Below are 21,927 nucleotides of genomic sequence, written 5' to 3'. Positions count from 1 at the left end.
TATGGGGCTTTGGTGACAAAACAGATGGCACTGTGATAGACTACATCCAATTTGCTAAGTAGAGTGTTGGAGGCTATTTTGTAAATGACATCGCCGAAGTCAAGGATCGGTAGGATAGTCAGTTTTATGAGGGTATGTTTTCAGCATGAGTGAAGGATGCTTTGTTGCGAAATAGGAAGCCGATTCTAGATTTCATTTTGGATTGGAGATGCTTAATGTAAGTCTGGAAGGAGAGTTTACAGTCTAACCAGACACCTCGGTATTTGTAGTTGTCCACATATTCTAAGTCAGAACCGTTCAGAGTAGTGATGCTAGATGGGGGAGGGGGGGGGGGGGGGGGGGGGGTGCAGACAGGGATCGGTTGAAGAGCATGCATTTAGTTTTACTTGCATTTAAGAGCAAGCAGTTTGAGGCCACGGAAGGAGTGTTGAAATAAATCATTTGGTACAGTGTAAGAAAAACGTCAGAGTAATCTGAAATAGGGGGCATAATTCATGTTCAAAGTTACAACATAACATACATAGGCATTTCATCATTAAGACCTTTAGGAAATAATGTCTGGAGGGTGAAAATGTGTGTCTTTTTTGTAGCAGTTCATCTCGTGTTTTCCCCAATGCTAAATCAAGAGCTTCATCCACACATTGTGGAGAATAGCCTTTTCTTAAAAACCTATTGCGCATCTCTGCTGCTTTTTCTAAATAGTCTTGAAAATGATTTGTTATAAGTTGGGGAGGAGGGGGAGTTTCACACCTAGCTCAAGTTGGGGAGGGGGGGTTCACACCTAGCTTGACTATTATACAATTCTTTAGTAAAGGTTGAATAGTCAATTGTTCAGCTAATAGACCATCCTGCTACGCTTGTGAAACACTAATAATACTTTTCCCCCTTTCCACGTTTAAGATTACAATTGATAAAGTGTTTTTAGCCACAATCGGCCCCAACCCCAATTAATACATTTGAGCACAGTCGATAGCGTGCTGGACTTCGGGCTAGAATGTTGAGGGTTCGAAACCTGCTCCCTGCTTGCTATAATGAATGAGTTTGATAAACCTGGTATTGGATATGGCTGAAAAAAACTTGCTAAATAGCCATTTTCGTAAATTAACTTCATGACAAAAATATATGGACTTTAATTTGTCTCTACATTGACTAACATATTCCTCTCAACTGTACATTTATTGCTCTACTTGTTATGACGTTATAACTACATACATTTCCTTCCCCGTAATGTTTGTCAGCCACCTTTGCTGAAGTCACCAGGGACGGGTGGCCCGCGTCAAATTCGTCAATGGAACCACTCAATATGATTGGTCATATAAAAACCTTGGAACCCAAATGCATAATGAGTGCTCTAACTCCCCCTTGTGGTGTTCTGGAGCAATGAAGCCGTGACACTGGGTACCTCTAAGTCCCGCGGTGTAAGCTCGCAACTTTTAAAGGAGTAACCACTGTAGGTCACATGCATGCGATGCTTACATGTTTCATGTAAAGAGCGCAAGGGTTGAGGGAATAGGGAATGTTTTTCATTAACAAATTAGGGATTTCGGTAGCAGAACTTTTCATTCTGAACCAAGTACAAAAACAAAATGGCTGAAATGTTGCTGCTTCGGCACGGACAGAGCACTCGCTGTCATTTTTTAACACAGTGTGAACGTCGGGCTCATTCTTGAGTCATTTGTGTCTCAATTATTTGATCAAAGTGTGCTTAAAGCATCAGATAAACACTGTATATGTAGTGGATTTTTTCAAACACATAGGGTGTGTGTCTATATATGGGAAATTAAAGTTTAAACATTTCAACCAATCAATTGGTTGAAAAACAGGACAACTCTTGGGTGACCAAGATTTTTTTTTGTTGGATAAAAATACCTTTCACTACTCAACATGCTTTAATGAGTAAGTACAAACATATGTTTGGGGGAAAAAAACATTTTGGGCTTTTATCAAGCTGCCAGTTAAGTGACTGGCCCGCTTCTCAACTCTAGTAACATTTGTGGTTAAGTATCTCAAATAACACAATCCAGCATTTCCTTTTGGTATTTTGTTTTTGCTTCTCAAGTTTATTTTCCTCTTAAGAACTTTCACCTGGGCATCACAATGCGAACAAGTAGAAAAAGAATACCTTTTAAGTTTATTATGTAAGACTTATATTACAATCACTATCAGCTATAAAATTCAGAACATGTGAGAGTATGCCCGGTGACTCTGATATGCAAAGTGTTCTGTCATGCAGATAGTTGGATAACTTAAACAAGTCTCCTTGGTCATTCCTAATTCCTCCTAAGACTTAAGTCCCCTTTACACAATCCCTGACTCTATTCCACAGATCTTGTTGAATGCCTATTTACTATGACTTCATTTATTGTTCTTCATAAACACAAAATCCAAAATGTTTTAAGTGATGTTTCTTTCAAGTGTTGACATCAGCCTTATAACAAGGCCCTATAAACATGATTTTCCCATACTCGCTCTTCCTTCACCCATTGCCTCCAGGGGCCGTATTCATAAAGTGTCTGAGTAGGAGTGCTGATCTAGGATCAGGTCCCTTTTGTCCATGTAATCTTATTCATTATGTTCTAAAAGGTAAAACATCTACTTTGAGACTGTTTTTGAAGACAGTCCCACATTTGCACCCCCCTAGACCTTCAGAACAAAGTTTCTGAAATATCTTAGAGTACAGAGCACAACTCCTACTTTCTTCATATAAAGTCAGTGTGGACAACCTAAAGATCCATCGTTAGATGGTTCTTACAACTGTCAGCTGTATTTGGCCAGTGAACTAGGGTAGAGTCTGAAATGCTATCCTATTCCATATGTACAGTAGTGCACTAAACTAATGCATTGCATGGTGAATAGGGTGTCTTTTCAGATGCAGGCCTTATATTAGCTCTGGCTTTGGGCAGTTTCCTGTTTACAAACACTGTGGTTCGTGGGTAACATATCTACTATGAACAAGCCTATACTTACTGTGCCTTCCCTAATGTATGTTTTTCAGGTTTGACGAAATTGCAAAGAAGAGCAAAGTTGAGTACCATGCAGGTGGCTCCACCCAAAACTCAGTGAAGATAGCCCAGGTTTGTCTTTTCTCTGGGCCTTTTTTCTTTCCTGTGTGTGTGTGTGTGTGTGTGTGTGTGTGTGTGTGTGTGTGTGTGTGTGTGTGTGTGTGTGTGTGTGTGTGTGTGTGTGTGTGTGTGTGTGTGTGTGTGTGTGTGTGTGTGTGCTACAAATGGCACAATATTCCCTATGTAGTGCACTTCTTTTGACCGGAGTCCTATGTGCCCTAGTCAAAGGTAGTGCACTATATAGGGACAGGGTGCCATTTGGGACGCATCCTGTTTCTCTGTGTTGTGAATTTACAGTAGTGTGCTTGTTGCAACCTTAGATTTGTCAGCCAGGCAGTGCTGGAAATGGAGAGTGTGGGCTGCTGTAACAGTTAGTTGACATTAAAGTTTTAGACGGTGCAGATATATCAGACCTGCGACGAAGAGGAAACAGGGAGGTGGGGGTGATTAATAATATTTTCAATGTGATCTACTTGACCTAATTTCCTGAGACATATCAAGCGTCAATTAGGAAGAATTACATATCGATGCAATTAACATGCCACAACAAATTATATCAAACAAATGCTGATCTCCTCTCTGGCTGTTCCACAGATTCCAGCTTCAAAAAGAAAACCGGGGGATTTGCCCCATAATCTAAAATAGCAATATTGACTGATGGGAAAGATGATTATATTACGAATCCCATTATCTATTCTGACTGCAATAAGTCTACATATTTGACATGCGCTGATTAGCGGTTGTTGATAAGCCTTTGGTCTGTTCACAATAAACAAAGAAGGAAATAAAACCACTCAGCTGAAAGAGATATTGCTGCTTCCAAAGAGAGAAGATGGGTGAAGGTGCTAATTGACAGAGTGATGGTGCTAATTGACAGAGTGATGTGTGTCAGAGCCACCATTTACGTGTGTGTGTTTGTTTTATTTTACCTTTATTTATCCAGGTTAGTCTCATTGAGATGAAAAATAGATTTTAAGAGAGACCTGGTCCAACCACGACTGTTTGTGTGTTTTAGAGAGATATGTGTGTGTGTGGGGGGGGGCAAGCAGCATCTGCATGATGTAGAGACATTAAACATCCTTTTCAAAGAGAGATACCAGGAGAGAGTGGCAGCCAGAGGGAGAAAAAGAGCAAGAGTCGGAGAGAGAAAGCTGTGCACCTCCATCTCAAACTCTCTTAAATTATGAAGATCAGAAACATTTACCTCCCTCTCTAAAGATGTCTGCAGACACGAAGCAAGAGAGACACGAACTGCCAACTTAATTTTTTATTTATTTTTTTCGCTCTTTTTGGTTTGCCGCCTCCGTTTTTACCCACTTGAGTGTTGTATTCAGTTTGACTCGATTACAACCTTGAAAATTCAGAGCCTGATATTTTCTTTAATTTAACACTGATTATTTAATTTCCTCACTTCGTGTAGCAAGTTGGTTAGAAACCCATACATTCAGTTGGGTCTGGGATTCTGCAGTTAAGACCTAGACTAGACCTTGACAAGTAGCTAGTGTTCATGTTTTATTTAAGTAGACGTTGAGGGAACCGCCTCAGGCCGTGCTCAAGCTCCCATGTGAAATCAGATGGAGAATGAGAATTGCACCGTTCACTGCCAACAACCAACGAACACTGAACAAAGCTTTTTTATGTTCTATTTTAATGCCTTTCAGAAAACGTTCACCGCTCATTTAAATTGACTTTATAAACACGGCAAACCAGAACCTCGGTTTGTTTGAGGTGTTACCCTCGTTTACAGTATTCGATGTCAGGAAGTAGTTTCTCCTAATACTGTATAATATGTAATTTAAAAAATAAATAATGTACACCCCCCCCCCAGCTTTCTACCTAGCAGTCTCAGAAAAAAAATTATATTATAACATTTACCTTGAAGCGTTGTTGGCTACTGCTTTTTCAATCACTTACTTTCACAGGTGAGATGGTGGTGCTTCTTTAAACTGTTGTAACTTCAAAACCAGGATGTATTGTGGGAGCAGAAACCTTCAAACACGATGATATGCACTGTATCCACTTCAAAGGGCCTCAGACAGACTAAATTAGATGCTCGTTCTGTTCCAGGGGAGGGCAGGCAGGTTCACTCAGGATTTCCATCACCACCACTGGAAGAGGGAGGGACGAGACAGAGGGACAAGACAGAGGGACTGAGAGGAATGTTCAGAGGATTTGCTAGTGAAATCGCTGCACACACAGGATGCTGGGAACCCTAGGTGTGGGGGCAGCTCAATGACTGGCTGTCAGCTATGGGATGCATCCCAAAATGACAGCTTATTCCCTATATAGTGCACTACTTTTGACCAGGCCCCATAGGGATCTGGTCAAAAGTAGTGCACTATGAAGGGAATAGGATGCTATTTGGGACTTGGCCTACATCTACTGACAGCCAGTCATTGATCCGCCCCCACACCTAGGGTTCCCAGCATGTTGTGTGCAGCGACCGAAGCTGCTTCTCTCCTCCCCACACATAAGCACCTGGTTCATTTGATGCTCTAATGAGTTAATTCAGGGTTTCCCAAACTCGGTCCCCGGGACCCCAAGGGGTGCACGTTTTGGTTTTTGTCCTAGCGCTACATAGCTGACTTAAATAATAAACTAATCATCAAGCTTTGATAATTTGAATCAGCTGTGTAGTGCTAGGGCAAAAACCAAAACTTGCACCCCTTGGGGTCCAGAGGATTGAGTTTGGGGAACCCTTAGTTAATTATTTCTGTGTCATCAGCATTTACATTTCTGTCATCAAGGAACAACCTCAGCCGGGAAGAGAACAGAGAACGAACAGACAATTTTAGGCTTAGGTAAAACCATAATTGATCAAAGGGGGAAGCTACGCTAGCCTAGGATGGATCTGTGTTAGTTTTGTCCTCTTCCTGTAACTGCCCACTCTCACTTCAAAGGCTGTTAGCTGGACTGCGTGTTAGTAGGTCATCAATTTAGGGATGCAAACTTGTCACTTTTAAGAAATATCCGGGGGTGGGGGAGGATGCTATAAAAGTGGGGCGCAAACAGATGTTCTCCCTGTTTGATGACTGCCTTTTCATCATGCACTCCATTCAACAAACTTTTTGTTTGACTGAAAAATTGGAATGCAACTCGAGGTAAGCAACCTGTGTTAGAAGTTTTTGCTGATGAGAAGCAGAATTAGTGCAAATTAATACACATTTTTTTATCGTTAGCTAGCTACATTATCATCTAAGTTAGCAAGCTAACATTACCACCCACTTGCCTCATCTAACTTCGTGTGGCCTCAGCTTACTTCACCTGTCTGTGTGTGCAATAACACATGGAACACTTTTATTCATTGGCGAAAGCAAGGGAGTAACTTTATAAACTTGGTTGTTTTATTATTAAAACTAGCATGGTAGAACAGGCAGGCAGCGGTGTATATTGGGGGCGTGACGTCCCAATACTCTTAACAATGATACCAATGAGCAAGTGGTGGCGTGTTTGTGTAATGACCTTAGGTAAACCCACATTACCACAATGTGTGTGGCTATTCTCTAGTTATGTAGAACATTAGAAAATCAAATGTAATTATTATTATTATACTGTGTTATTGGCATAAGTGTAATTTATTTATCGTTTAATTTACAGAATAAGAGAATTTGAGGAGAGGAATGCCCTGATGGTGTCTAAGCTTGAGTCAGAGTTGAGGTGCAATTGGAGTTGGGCCTGGCTGAAATTGAATGCAACGATGGATGTCAAGGGAGTGCAGAAAACGTTCCCACAGTAAAAAACTAAATAAAAAAGTAGACTAGGCAGATCATGCAATTTGCATCCTCTGCTGTAAGGATATCAACTATGGAGGCAAGAGCTCCCAAGCCCTTTTGGCACACTGCCAAAAAAGAAAGTGCACACTATTTTGACAACACTGTGTGATGCCAGGGACACCGATGCCAATAACACAAGGCCCTGAAAATATGAGAGAAAGGGTGCATGTGCCAGTCCCTGCCTGTGAAAGAGTTGCAAATGCTGAGCTAATGCAGGCTAGTCAGTATTTCATGCGTTACTATATCAATATGATATCAGCGCACCAACTCTTTGGTAGGCATTGCTACCTTCAGGAGTCTGTATTATACAGATGTACCAGAAAGACTGTCAAGTTGACAAGGGACTCTAAGAACATCCGCACTGCAGCAACTAAGGACAAAGGTCAGAGACAGTAGAACCTGATGATGAAGAGGAGGCAGGAGTATGGTTGCCAGCCAACATCCAGTGCCCAGAAGACCATGAAGACAGCATAGCGACAATGCAGAGACAAAAAAAGATAAATCATATAAAAATAATAACACAAGGAATAAATCACAATGAGTTGTCTATATACACAGGGTACCAGTACCGAGTTGATGTGTAGGGGTCAATTAAAATTGTATTTGTCACATGCGCTGAACACGATTACCGTGAAATTCTTACTTACAAGCCCTTAACCAACAGTGCAGTTCAAGAAATATATACAGGGGGTACCGGTACTGAGTCAGTATGCAGTGTACAGGTTAGTTGAGGTAATTTGTACAGGTAAGGGTAAAGTGAATATGCATAGATAATAAACTGTGAGTTGCAGCAGTCTAAAAACAATGGGGGGGGGGGGTCAATCTAAATAGTCTGGGTGGCCATTTGATTAATTGTTCAGCAGTCTTATGGCTTGGGGGTAGAAGCTGTTAAGGAGCCTTTTGGACCTAGACTTGGCGCTCCGATACCGCTTGCCTTGAGGTAGCAGAGAGAACAGTCTGTGACTGAATTGGCCTTCTGAAAGAATTGGCCTTCTGACACCGCCTGGTATATAGGTCCTGGATGGCAGGAAGCTTGGCACCAGTGATGTATTGGGCCATACGCACTACCCTCCATAGCGCCTTGAGGCTGGATGCCGAACAGTTGCCATACCAGGCGGTGATGCAACCGGTCAGGATGCTCTCAATGGTGTAGCTGTAGAACTTTTTGAGGATCTGAGGGCCCATGCCAAATATTTTCAGTCTCCTGAGGGGGAAGAGGTGTTGTCGTGCCCTCTTCACGACTGTCTTGGTGTGTATGGACCATGATGATTCCTTAGTGATGTGGCCCGAGGAATTTGAAGCTCCTGACCCGCTCCACTACAGCCCTGTCAATGTGGGCGTGTTTGGCCCTCTGTTTTCTGTAGTCACAATCAGCTCCTTTGTCTTGCGGACGTTGAGGGAGTGGTTGTTGTCCTGGCATCATACTACCAGGTCACTGACCTCCTCCCTATAGGCTGTCTCGTCGCCGGTAATCAGGTCTACCACCGTTGTCATCAGCAAACTTAATGATGGTGTTGGAGTCGTGCACGGCCATGCGGTCATGGGTGAACAGAGAGTACAGGAGGGGACTAAGCACGCACCCCTGAGGGGCCCCTGTGTTGAGGTTCAGTGTGGCTGATGTGTTGTTGCCTACCCTCACCACCTGGGGGCAGCCTGTCAGGAAGTCCAGGATCCAGTTGCAGAGGGAGGTGTTCAGTCCCAGGGTCCTGAGCTTAGTGATGAGTTTGGAGGGGACTATGGTATTGAACACTGACTCAATGATCTGCATTCTCAGCTAAACAAAGATAACAAAGTCTTAGTCTAGTCAAAAAGGAAGAAGGATAACATGTAGGTAAGTGTAGGCTAGATATGTAAGTGATAACCTCTTATGTTTATTATATTGATTCTGTCTGGTCCTCTCCCACTGTCACTGTTCCTGTTCCACTGGCTGAGGGGGGGGGGGACTTTGCCTAGGAGAAGGTGGCTGCTAATGAGTGAGTGTAGGCTAGATATGCGAGTGAACCGCATTTTGAGCATCAAAATAAAATATTTTTCTTAAAAAGAACGGGGGTTATGAGGTTTGTGTTAGGCTGACAGGTCAGATTATACTAAGAGGAGACTGAGTTGTGCTCAATGTTGGCTGAAAATAATATTAAAATAAAACAATTTAGCAGATAGGTAGGTCTAGACCTTCACCTTGCAGTGCTTCATTTAACCCACTGGAAAATTTATGTTCTGAACAAGAAAATAATTCTAACTCTGTTTGGCGAGACTGAGATTATCACGTCATGATAAACCTTCAACCGAGAACAAAGAACTCAACCTCCCCTACCTCAGGACACTATTTTCTGTCTATTGTGGTTTGGAAAGTTAGGAGTATTGAGATTAGTTCAAATATGTATTCTCTGAAATTCTGAAAATTGTATGCAACATTTTTTGTCAACTTTTTGGACTCTCACCAGTTTGCGTCTCTGTCAATTGATGCTAAGTCAGTCAGTTCCCTAGGAGTGTTTTTCTCTGAACCTCTCTTGTGATCCATTCAGCCACAGCATATCCAGCTTTATACAACGGGTGGCTCTAATCCTCAATGCTGATTTGGTTAAAACCACATTCCAGCCGGTGTCTATTCCACAAGTTACCACCGGCTAAATCTATAACGTTAAAATGCCTATTTACTCTGTTGCATCTAACTGCACAATCCATTGTCTCATCAGCACAGCCAGGTCATTTCTAAACTTGATCTCCACTATAAAAAGCATCAAGACATTATCTTTCACACTGACACCCTGTACACCCCAGTCCCATGGCAGATGTCGGTCTCAACACAATAGTAATTTCCCTATCTGTGTTCCTGTTCCTCTCACATCAGCTTTAGTTGTCAGAAAGCCGCTGAAAGGTGAGCTTGTATGCAGAGCTCTCTGGTTGTGATTCCCTAGAAACAGGGATGTCTGTGTGTTTTTCTGGGCTTTAACAACATGCCCTGAAGGGGTATCCTGTATCAAGGATCACCTACTGGAGCGCTCTGTATACCCACTGTAAGGTAACACAGCGCTCTCTCGATTCTCTCGCTCTTCTCTCTTTCTTGTTCTTCTCTCTTGCTCTTCTCGCTCGCGCTCTCGCCCTCTCTCGATCTTCTCTTGCCCTCTCTCTCTTTGCTCTCTCCTCTTTGCCCTCTCTCTCTCTTGCCCTCTCTCCTCCTTGCCCTCTCTCCTCCTTGCCCTCTCTCCTCCTTGCCCTCTCTCCTCCTTGCCCTCTCTCTCTCTTGCCCTCTCTCTCTTTTCTCTCTCTCCGCCCTCTCTCCTCTTTGTCCTCTCTTGCCCTCTCTCTCTTTGCCCCAACTCTCTCTGCCCTCTCTTGCCCTCTCTCTCTCTATCTCTCTCTCTCTCTGTGCCTTCTCTCAATCTTCTCTTTTCTCTCACATGCAGAGCCCATACAGTACAGAGAGGAGAGGGAAACAATCCTATTTCTCAGTCATCATACCGTCTAGGGAAAATGGTGGCCCTACTCTTTAGCATGTGAGCATGCAGTGGGTGTGTGTGTATGCCTTACGTGTGCGTGCAGAGTGTTTATCACCGGTGACAGCGTTGGGGGAGTTAGGGGGGGGGAGGCGTGTGACTGGAGGGCTAGTATCAGGAAGCACAGTCAATTCATTTACAACCAACATCAAAGTCCACCTACAGCTCCTTAGGGTCTGGAGATTGAAGTTGTCTGTGAGAGAAGCCAGTCTCCGGTTGCATCCCAAATGGTACCCTATTTCCTATATAGTGCACTACTTTTGACCAGGGCCCATAGGGATCTGGTCAAAAGTAATGCACGATAAAGGGAATAAGGTGCCATTTGGTACGCACACCCTGTCTCGTTCTAGTAGATATTTCTGCCTGCTACCTGGGAGCTAGATTGTATTACAACATGTAAATGGTATGTTTCTTGTAAACTGGGTGTTTTTTCATTATGATCCTCATACATCAACTGTATTGAATACATCAACTGTATTGAATACATCAACTGTATTGAATACATCAACTGTATTGAATACATCAACTGTATTGAATTGAACTGTTATTTTTGTTATTTTTCATAACTATAGGGGGTCCTATGAATTTTTCATTGGCCTATAGGATAGATAAGGATTTTAAAATATTTTGCCGGCTCTTGTAAATGACGGCAAACATACTCTTAATCATAGTTTCTCTGACTTTTTTTGTGATTCTATGTGATGTTTGTTTAATTGATGATGCAATTCAATCTAATGTTTTGAGTATCGCTTTAAAAACGTTGTGATAAATGTTCCCTGTCTTTGTTATGGTTCTGATGTCTGTTTAACATTTCCTCAGATTTTGTCAATCGTGGAGAAAGGAGCTTTGTCCCAAATGGCACTTTATTCCCTACACAGTGCACTACTTTTGACCAGGAACCATAGGGCTCTGGTCATAAGTAGTGCACTAGGTAGGGAATAGGGTGCCATATGAGACGCTACCCAGGGTGTGTGTAAAGGGGCCCAGGCTAGGCTTGGATAGGACTGAGGAGTTTGGGCAGAGTTCTTAATTGGAACCTCATGTGCCTAACAGTACACTGTTGAAAAGTTTCTTTATAAAAAAACAACAGACTCAGAAAGACCCTCACCAGCTCATATTTTGTAGGGATATTTCAACTGGGTTTGATTTCTTATTGTATGCACTTATTCCTGAGGGTGAAAATATTCCATGACCTCATGTTTGGCTTTACAGCTTGTTCTGTTAAATAAAGAACGAGCAAGAGAGAAGGCAACTTGCCTCCTCCCATTTGTATGGACTGAATCAAGAATTGCCCCAGGTCTGTTACCACTTAATGAGAGCAGGGAGGATCATGGTGAAAGGGGAGAGGGTTTTGTGTTACAGGCTATGTACATTCTGGATATTTGGGGAGAGGATGTACCAACATGAAAAATCAAATCCATTTCATATTTTACTGTACTGTTTACGGCGTACATCCGATCCTTAATCATACTCCTTTACGATGCAAGTTTAAGCAAATGTTCTCATACTGCCTCTGGGGAGATCTGAGGGGCGTTAGTTTGAGCCCTTCAAAAACAAATTGTTCTTTACTTTAAATGAAGAGCTTTGATTTCATGATCACTCGCACTCTCTCTCTCTCTGGTGGGCATGTGTGTGTGTGTGTGTGTGTGTCCCAGTGCAGCTGTACTTAAATGAGAATACTAATGCCTGATTAAAACCAGACCCCTGGTGAGCCTTTGGAGTTTCTCTCACCCATCGCGGAACAGAGCTCAAGTACACCTTTGTTGTTAAAGCAAAGCCTCTTGTTTGTTTAAACACAGGTTTAAGTGTGTTTGTGTGTGTGAGTGATTTTAAGACAGGTTAATTGCAACACCACCAGTAGTGCTATGATCCCACCGCTAGCCCTCATTCATACCCCATTCCCCTGCTATGGAGGGGTCACAGCCCATTAAGGCTTAGCCCTCATTCATACCCCATTCCCCTGCTATAGAGGGGTCACAGCCCATTAATCTGTGATGTGAGAGAAGAGGGAGAACACCAAATGGATTCTCTAGTCCTCTTTTCCCTCATAACACCACTCCTCTGCATTCCAGGTGTTCCATCGTCGTGTCGTTAGAATAGACGGCGAGGCACTTGTTGGAGGGCCTTGCTCCCTCGATTGTTTTCTTCCCTCAGAAGTGGCGGCGGGCGGAAGAAACGAAACGCGCCGCCTCATTTGCTTTGATGAGCGATGTGTTCATGCGTGGGCTCCAGTGTCACCCGTCATGAAGCAGCTGTGATGTCGCAGCTCGTGTCTGCCTGGAACATTACTGCCATTTACCCAATGATGAAGTGAAGAGACCTCTGTGGATTCCACATCTTCCCATCCACCCCATTTGAGCAAGTGATTCACCACCATCTCTCCCATCCCTCCCATCACCACTACTGTGACTATGTTACTGTTAATACTAGTGTGTGTTTTAATCTTTAGGCTTTATGATCAAGAGGATAACTGGTAACTGTGTGATTTTTATTCAATTTCTTATTTCAGAAGGATTGGTTAACAGCTGATGGCTTAATACTTATCCTACACCGTTGTTCTTCATTCTAAAATAACCCCAAAAATGTTTTTTAAGAAAATGTATCTATTCCATTTCTACACATATTTACTGCAATTTTCATCTGTATTTGCTCTAGCTGGGTTAGCGAAACATCACAGCTTGTTGTATAGGTGACGTATTACCATTGCTGTTGAGGTTAATTTGCCGTCAAATTTGCAGACTTAATTTCAGCAGCCGGCAGGAAGACGGAGGGGAGTAACTCATAAGTATGCATTGGAAAAGAGTGTTGATTAACATTGAATGCTCGGGAGACTGACACACTCGATATGTATCATCTGGCCTCAGAGCCTGCCTGGCGCTGCTGTGGAATTGAATGTGATGTCTTGCGTAACGAGTCCTTGATTCCTTGGTTGTAGAGGATCTGGAATAGAAGGCTTGGATACCCATTGGCCTACTGGCTTTGTTCTGGCTGTTGTACTGTTTGTCGGGACTCTGGGCTAACTGTGACAGAAATATGAAAAGACTTGTGAAACGGAAGGCCGTGCGCATATCTGTCAGCGTTCTCATGTCAAATTACCCAGTGATGTATCTCACAGGGCACTTGGTATGCCTGCCACATTGCTTTATGCTGTAGCTAAGGGCTGTGTCTTGTAAGTGTTGGTGCGCCGGCAATAAAAATTGAAACTGCTCATATGGCTTTGGGATGGGATCAGAACCTGTTATGCTATAAACAATGTCTTGTTACTCCCACTATTGGCTTGAATTATCTGTTGACATGGGGTCAATTGACACAATGATGAATGCAAAAATTATAATGCATTTTACACAAACCAACCATTAGGCTACATTAACATGTGACTATTTTTATGTGTCTCTGCCTCTCTTCTCGTGTTTCCTCGGGAGAAGGGCTCGGCTGTGGTGCTAGTATTTATCTGGCACATTCTCAGCATGCTCCTGCTCTTGTGGTTGAAGTGTTGCATAGCAACTAAAGGAAAAACAGCTTTAAATATTTGGGTTAAAAAGATTGGAAGAAAATACAGAGGCTACAATTACAGTTAATTTCTACCAAGGTCAGGAGTTTAATGAGCTCTGTGGAACTTCCTATTGCGCCACTCTATAAAACCATAATGAATCATGAAGGAATATGATTTGTATTACTGTATAATTACTAACGACTGCATTTGAAAGGGTATTTTTATTGCCAAAATAATAATTAGGCTAGACTGATTCAGTTATCATTAGATTAATAGCCATTAATAGCCATAGTTATTTTGATCAACACACGATTGTGGTTATTATTAGTAGCTTCAGTAATAGGCCTAAATCATTCACCTGTTTTGGAGAGGCCTAGCTATCTACTGTTGGTCGGCCTAAATCAGTCACCTGTATTGGAGAGGCCTAGCTATCTACTGTTGGTCGGCCTAAATCAGTCACCTGTATTGGAGAGGCCTAGCTATCTACTGTTGTTCGGCCTAAATCAGTCACCTGTATTGGAGAGGCCTAGCTATCTACTGTTGTTCGGCCTAAATCAGTCACCTGTATTGGAGAGGCCTAGCTATCTACTGTTGGTTTTGGAAGTGTAGTTTCTAGTTTGCTAACACACAGAGTATCTGTGACTAGATGGAAAAATGTGTAGGTGAATACAATTTTGAAGTGGTGCGCCCTGAGGAAAGCGGAGGGGGGATGAGAAAGAGGGAGGGATGTGCGGCGAGGGAGAGGCAGGTAGGCTGGATGACTCACAGCAGGTGACAGACACACTAATAGTAATGGCTCTTATCAGTGGCGTGCTCACTCTCTTTTCACTCAGCTCTGACAACCTCCTACTCCACCCCCTCCACCAGGCAGGGGGGTGTGCTAGCTGGCTGCTGGTTGCTGGGAGGGAGGGATGGAAGAAGGGAGGGAGGGAGAGCTAGAGAAGCGCCGCTCAGATGGAAAGAGCCTGCCAAACAACAGTCCCCTCACATATAAATTGCATCATTAACATCGCCTAGATTATTCCAAGCGCTCCCACTGGGTTTATATGGCTGCACTGTCTCCGCTGACTGACTGAAGATGTTTAGACATCTCTGGGAGAGAGTTGTGCCGCTTAGATGTATTGTGAAATCCAAGCTGGCTGTATGGCCTCTTAAGGTTTTAACACCTCCAAAGACCAACATTGTCTTGACTTTTTATTCAGAAATACAGTTGAAATCGGAAGTTTACATACGCTTAGGTTGGAGTCATTAAAACTCGTTTTTCAACAACTCTGCAAATTACTTGTTAACAAACTATTGTTTTGGCAAGTCGGTTAGGACATCTACTTTGTGCATGACACAATACATTTTTCCAACAATTGTTTACAGACAGATTATTTCACTTATAATTCACCGTATCACAATTCCAGTGGGTCAGAAGTTTACATACACGAAGTTGACTGTGCCTTTAAACAGCTTGGGAAATTCCAGAAAATTATGTCATGTCTTTAGAAGCTTCTGATGGGCTAATTGACAGTGTACTTGTGGATGTATTTCAAGGCCTACCTTCAAACTCAGTACCTCTTTGCTTGACATCATGGAAAATCAAAAGAAATCAGCCAAGACCTCAACAACAAAAAAAGACCTACAAGTCTGGTTTATCCTTGGGAGCAATTTCCAAATGCCTGAAGGTACCATGTTCATCTGTACAAACAATAGTACCCAAGTATAAACACCATGGGACCACGCAGCCGTCATACCGCTCAGGAAGGAGACGCGTTCTGTTTCCTAGAGATGAACGTACTTTGGTGCGAAAAGTGCAAATCAATACCAGAACAACAGCAAAGGACCTTGTGAAGATGCTGGAGGAAATCGGTACAAAAGTATCTATATCCACAGTAAAACGAGTCCTATTTCGACATAACCTGGAAGGCCACTCAGCAAGGAAGAAGCCACTGCTCCAAAACCATCATAAAAAAAGTCAGACTACAGTTTCCAACTGCACATGGGGACAAAGATCGTACTTTTTGGAGAAATGTTCTCTGGTCTGATGAAACAAAAATAGAACTGTTTGGCCATAATGACCATCGTTATGTTTGGAGGAAAAAGGGGGAGGCTTGCAAGCCGAAGAACACCATCCCAACCGTGAAGCACGGGGGTGGCAGCATCAGGTTGTGGGGGTGCTTTGCTGCAAGAGGGACTGGTGCACATCACAAAATAGATTGCATCATGAGGGAGGGAAATTATATGGATATATTGAAGCAACATCTCAAGACATCAGTCAGGAAGTTAAAGCTTGGTCGCAAATGGGTCTTCTAAATGGACAATGACCCCAAGCATACTTCCAAAGTTGTGGAAAATGGCTTAAGGACAACAAAGTCAAGGTATTGGAGTGGCCATCACAAAGCCCTGACCTCAATCCTATAGAAGATTTGTGGGCAGAACTGAAAAAGCATGTGTGAGCAAGGAGGCCTACAAACCTGACTCAGTTACACGAGCTCTGTTCGGAGAAATAGGCCAAAATTCACCCAGCTTATTGCGGGAAGCTTGTGGAAGGCTACCCGAAATGTCTGACCCAAGTTAAACAATTTAAAGGCAATGCTACCAAATACTAATTGAGTGTATGTAAACTTCTGACACACTGGGAATGTGATGAAAGAAATAAAAGCTGAAATAAATCATTCTCTCCTCCTATTATTCTGATATTTCACATTCTTAAAATAAAGTGGTGATCCTAACTGACCTAGACAGGGAATTTTTGCAAGGATTAATTGTCAGGATTTGTGAAACTGAGTTTAAATGTATTTGGCTAAGGTGTATGTAAACTTCTGACTTCAACTGTACTTATTTCTCCCAACATCACTGGCATCCATAGGAGCGTTTAATGCAGAGTAGTGAGTGACAAACATCGAGAGTGGTAGTATAGAACCCTAACAACCTAGTTAATTTCCCCTCATGTATGGTACAGTCTGACCGATGGCCTATGATCCATTGTACCTCAGAGGGAGGTCTTTTTAAACCTAATGGATATCTATCGTCAGTCCTCTGCTCTACTCCTCAGATCAGTCCTCAGATCAGCTGACAATTAACAGCGTAATTACTGTCTGGGACCAAGGTTAAGCTTGGAGTTAAAGGTTGGAGCAGCAAACATATTTTATATGCAGATCCTCTTACTCTATTATCCCTCCTCTGTACAAGGTTTTACCTCCGAGGAGAAGAATACATTATACAAAGCTCCCTGGCAAATATTCTTCAATGATTACCCTCCATGCTATATCCATAGTTCATTTGATTTATCGGAAATCACCTTAGTTCATTTTCTGCCCAACTGCCAGGCCTGGGCCCCGGCTCTAGCTGCCTACCATGCAAGTTTCACCTGAACAAATGGCTCCTTTAAACAAAAAGTGCCAGCCTTTTACTTTTTACCGGTAGTTTGAGAAAAGCAAGGGAGGGGAGAGTGAGGGAGAGAGGTAGAGCACAACCTCCCTGAGTAATAACAGACAGGCCGACAAGGGTAAAAGGAGGGGTGGGGTCAAAGTGGGTGGTGGTGGTGAAGAGGGGTGGGAGCGGTAGACGTTTAATAGTGTTGAATAAAGCAACATTTATTTTTGTGCTCTGGCCTGTAACGGCACCAGCAGGAAATAGCTCAGTCTCTTGATCGGGAGCAAATCCTATTAACTTACAGTGCTCTCACTCAGTGTAATGGCCTACACCTTGAGACTAGGGGAGAGAGAGGGCACTTTCCTCTTCTGACATGCTGATACCCGTGTCTAGAGGGGCTTGGGAGATAGAAGGGGGGTCTAGCCCGAGCGCTTAGGGCGGGGGGGTGGCAAAGACTAATCAAGTCAGACAATCTGCTCAGTGCTCAGCCAGAGAAACACAAAGTGAGGATGTTGATATCCACACTAGCTCATTCCCAACAGGCTCCTTCACACGTTCCTAACCCAATACAGGGGGATCAGCGAGCGGGATCTGTTCAACATCGGGTTATTCCAGCCCCTGAGAATTGTAAAGCGATCCCCAAGCAGCTTTTGCTTTCTCAGGAATGATAAGAGCTGTCGGTTCTGGCTGGTACACTGTAGACTGGAAAAGCTGGGCTAGCCGGGAGGAGGGAATTCCAGGGGCCGCCATTCATTAAGAGCGAATAGAGAAAAATGTGTGTGTGCTTGCATGCGTTCGTACTCTCTGTGATTTACAGTATGACGTGGGTAACCACCAGTGGTGCAACTTTTGTTTTGAAAGTGAGGGGGACATATTTGACCGACTACCTTGATTCGGTCTTATGTAGCAAGATTTTTTTTTTTACATTGGATAAAGGCAGAGACACAGCTACAAAATGGTATATCATACACTGCATTTGAGGAGCAATGGGAAAGTAATTTTGCTTTGAAAGTTGATGAACTTGTAACCTTTTGAGACAATGGCCTTTGAATATTTTGGTACCTACTGGAGAGCTAATCTTTGTCTACACCCATTCAGCATCGATCACACCCTCTTAAGCTTTAGCCCCACCCATCTCTTTAAGGATTGATCCAAGCGTTCTATCCTAACAACAACAGTAAAGCACCCAAGCTAACTGGCTAATGTTGGCTAGCTTGCTAGCTACTTCCAGACACAAATGAAAGAAAAGCTCACTGACCATTTTACTCGCCCTAGCAGAGCTGGTTAGCCTGTTCTTATGTTATCCAGAGCGTTGTTGACTGCAACTGTGCTGCTGGCAACAATTTACTTATTTTTTTTTGCCAACGTTGACTGACACCGACCATTTTCAACGGGTGTTGAGCGATCGTAAATGTGTCAGTTATTCTGCGCTCTGAGATATGAATAATAAGATCATACATATTTATTTTATTGATTTATTTCACCTTTATTTAACCAGGTAGGCTAGTTGAGAACAAGTTCTCATTTGCAACTGCGACTTGGCCAAGATAAAGCAAAGCAGTTCGACACATACAACAACACAGAGTTACACATGGAATAAACAAACATACAATCAATATATAAAGCATGTGCAAATGAGGTAGGATAAGAGAGGTAAGGCAATAAATAGGCCATGGTGGCAAAGTAATTACAATATAGCAATTAAACACTGGAATGGTAGGATGTGCAGAAAATGAATGTGCAAGTTGAGATACTGAGGTGCAAAGGAGCAAGATAAATAAATAAATACAGTATGGGGATGAGGTAGATTGGATGGGCTATTTACAGATGAGCTATGTACAGGTGCAGCCAGCTAACGTTAGCTAGCTAACAGTACACTTTAACTTGAAAATGACTTTCTGTCAAAATTAGAAACGTGTAATATCTGAAAATGTAAAATGTAATCCGGAGACAGGTGTTTTCTCCATCTCCTCATACTCTAATTCCACTGATTTCAAAACTCAGTCCTCCAGAAAGTGGAGAGCAACACTTATGCAATTCTACTATGCGATACATAAAAAAAGCAGCATTAGACAGGATTAACTACACATTCTGACTAGCTCAAATAGACATAAGCGTGCTATATGGCAGACCAATCCCAACTCATCTCGGCATGTCCAGCCCACTCATTATCTCAGCCAATCAAGGCTAACGGGAAGGTTGCTGTCCGTTTTTTTTGTGTCTAAACCAACTAGGCTCGTAATTTAACAATTTTATTCATATTTACAGATGGCATAGAAGTCTGTTAATAATGCACATGAAAGTAGTGACCCGCGACATACGCCTATTTTCCTGAAACGAGTCACATATTGTGATTTTATTTTATTTTGTCAGATAAACACTCCAAACAGCCTACCCACCGCTCGTTGCATCGTTTTCTACCACATTCCAATGATAAAACTGGGGGGACAATACTGCATTGTCCCTCCCCCATTAAAAGTTGCGGTCCTGGTAACCACTCAACAGATGCCTACTACCAGAGGAATCTCAGTATCTCCCTGAAAAAACATTACATATCTACTGTTTATTATGTTCTGTCAGGAATTTTATGTTTGGAAATGGCTGTTGGTGTGGCAGTGTGAGTGTATAGCTGCCTGCCACACATAACACTGGCTACGTCCCAAATGGCACCCTATTCCCTATATAGCACACTACTTTTGACCAGAGTCCTATGGGTGCGATTTGGAACGCACACACTGTAATTACTGACAGGACCTCAGGAGAAATGGTAGTGCTGTATCAAAGTACAACTCTTTCCAATTAAGACTTGCGAGTAAAAAAAATCTTTGTGGGTGGCAAGCAATATTTTCCCCTTTTTTAAAGTCTTGTCAAACTACTCTCTTCCTCATAAACCCCTCAGTTTTAGTGATTTGATGCCTCTTTAACCACTTGGAGAATGTAGTTTATTTGAAACAGTAGGACTATCTAAAATCTTAAAAGTACCAGATAGGCATGGTTTGCACTTTTTTTTTTCAATTTGTTATACTGTTGTCTGTGCCCAATAATGTTTGTACCCTGTTTTGTGCTGCTACCATGTTGTGTTGCTACCGTGTTGTCATGTTGTGATGCTACCATGCTGTGTTGCTACCGTGTTGTCATGTTGTGATGCTACCATGCTGTGTTGCTACCGTGTTGTCATGTTGTGATGCTACCATGTTGTGTTGCTACCGTGTTGTCATGTTGTGATGCTACCATGCTGTGTTGTCTTAGATCTCTCTTTATGTAGTGTTGTGTTGTCTCTCTTGTCGTAATGTGTGTTTTGTACTATACTTATATATATATTTTTATTTTTAATCCCAGCCCCATGTCCCTGCAGGAGGCCTTTTGACTTTTGGTAGGCCGTCATTGTAAATAAGAATTTGTTCTTAACTGACTTACTAGTTAAATAAAGGTTAAATACAATTAAAATAAATAAAAATATTGCCCCAGACAAGCTCAATCAAGGACAGAGAAAGGATTTTCAATTATTACAAATATTAGTTGAACCCAGGTCTGCTTGAACCAGTTGGAGTGTATGCGGAGTAGTGGATCAGCCAATATGAACTGTGATTTAGTCCTGGACATCATTGTGTCCCCCAAATGGTACCCTATTCACTTTATAGTGTACTTCTTTTGACCAGGGCCAATAGGTCTCTCAAAAGTAATGCACTACATAGGGAATAGTGTACCATTTGGGGGGCACTTGACATCATACTGTTGTTGACTGCTACATAACTCAGTCTGTGATACATGGCCCCAGGTTGTGTCCCAAATGGCACCTTATTCCATATATACGTACTGCACTATTTTTGACCAGAGCCCTATAGGCCCTGGTCAGAAGTAGTGCACTACATAGGGAATAGGGTGCCATTTTGGATGCTGTCCAGTGTCTGGCCTGATTCATAAATCCATGTTTAATGGTGTGCTCTTTCCCTGTCATTTTTAGCCCTTGTGCCGGCTGTCTGTTACACTGCTGTCTGTCTTAGGTCTGCAGAGTTACACTGGTGCTAACCTCGTCCCCAGGCTATTGCACATATAAGCCTGGGATACGATTCAAAGTTGACCTTACTGGGAGTGACAATAGAATAAAGTATTTGTCATCACTTAACTTTAGCAAATCACATGACTGCGAGGCGTGTTGTGGGAGATGATTGGTTGGTCAAGCCAATGCCTATACACTGGGAGTTTCTCCCAGTCTTCCTGTATTGGCTAACAATGGCCATGTTTGATGTTTTGGTCCATCAGACTTTGTGCGTTTTGAAAGGAAGTGTCTGGGACCGTGATAATAGTGGCGCTGTCAGCCTGAATTTACAACCCGCAATATGTAGTCTACTGTACCATGGGACTGGCTGTTGCTTGAGACTCGACTCGATTTGAAGATTCGCTAGAAGTTGTACATAACACGTTGTATAATTCTCATCTTGCAATATTTTTGGGCCAATTTGCAAGATGTGCTTAATTAAATGTAAAATACATTTACAGCAGTTAAAATGTTTATTCTGTTGTAGGCTTGCTCTTTGGAATCTAGGCCTGGGAACACAAGTGTAAAGCACTTTGTCACAACTGCTGATGTAAAAAGGGTTTATAAAATACATTTGAATGATTTGATAGGCTGTCTGCGCCGATAGGCCTACTCCTTGACTTCACAACTAGGTTTATCAGCACCTAAGAGGGGTGGAAACACTCCTAAGTGAAATGCCTCTCATGCGGAACAAGTCGAGCAGATT

At 42.6% G+C, this 21,927-nt stretch overlaps 1 protein-coding gene across 1 annotated transcript in view; it reads left to right on the top strand.

Annotated features, from left to right (window-relative positions):
- adkb (adenosine kinase b) overlaps positions 1-21,927 on the top strand; it is a 280,913-nt gene that overhangs the window by 55,520 nt on the left and 203,466 nt on the right. The window contains exon 4 of the mRNA XM_038990637.1: positions 2,996-3,074. Coding sequence (XP_038846565.1) covers positions 2,996-3,074 — 79 coding nt within the window. The remainder of the gene's footprint in view (positions 1-2,995; positions 3,075-21,927) is intronic.

This window comes from Salvelinus namaycush, chromosome 4 (assembly GCF_016432855.1).
Source record: "Salvelinus namaycush isolate Seneca chromosome 4, SaNama_1.0, whole genome shotgun sequence".
Classification (NCBI taxonomy): Eukaryota; Metazoa; Chordata; class Actinopteri; order Salmoniformes; family Salmonidae; genus Salvelinus; species Salvelinus namaycush.
This window is presented reverse-complemented; position numbering and strand designations above follow the sequence as displayed.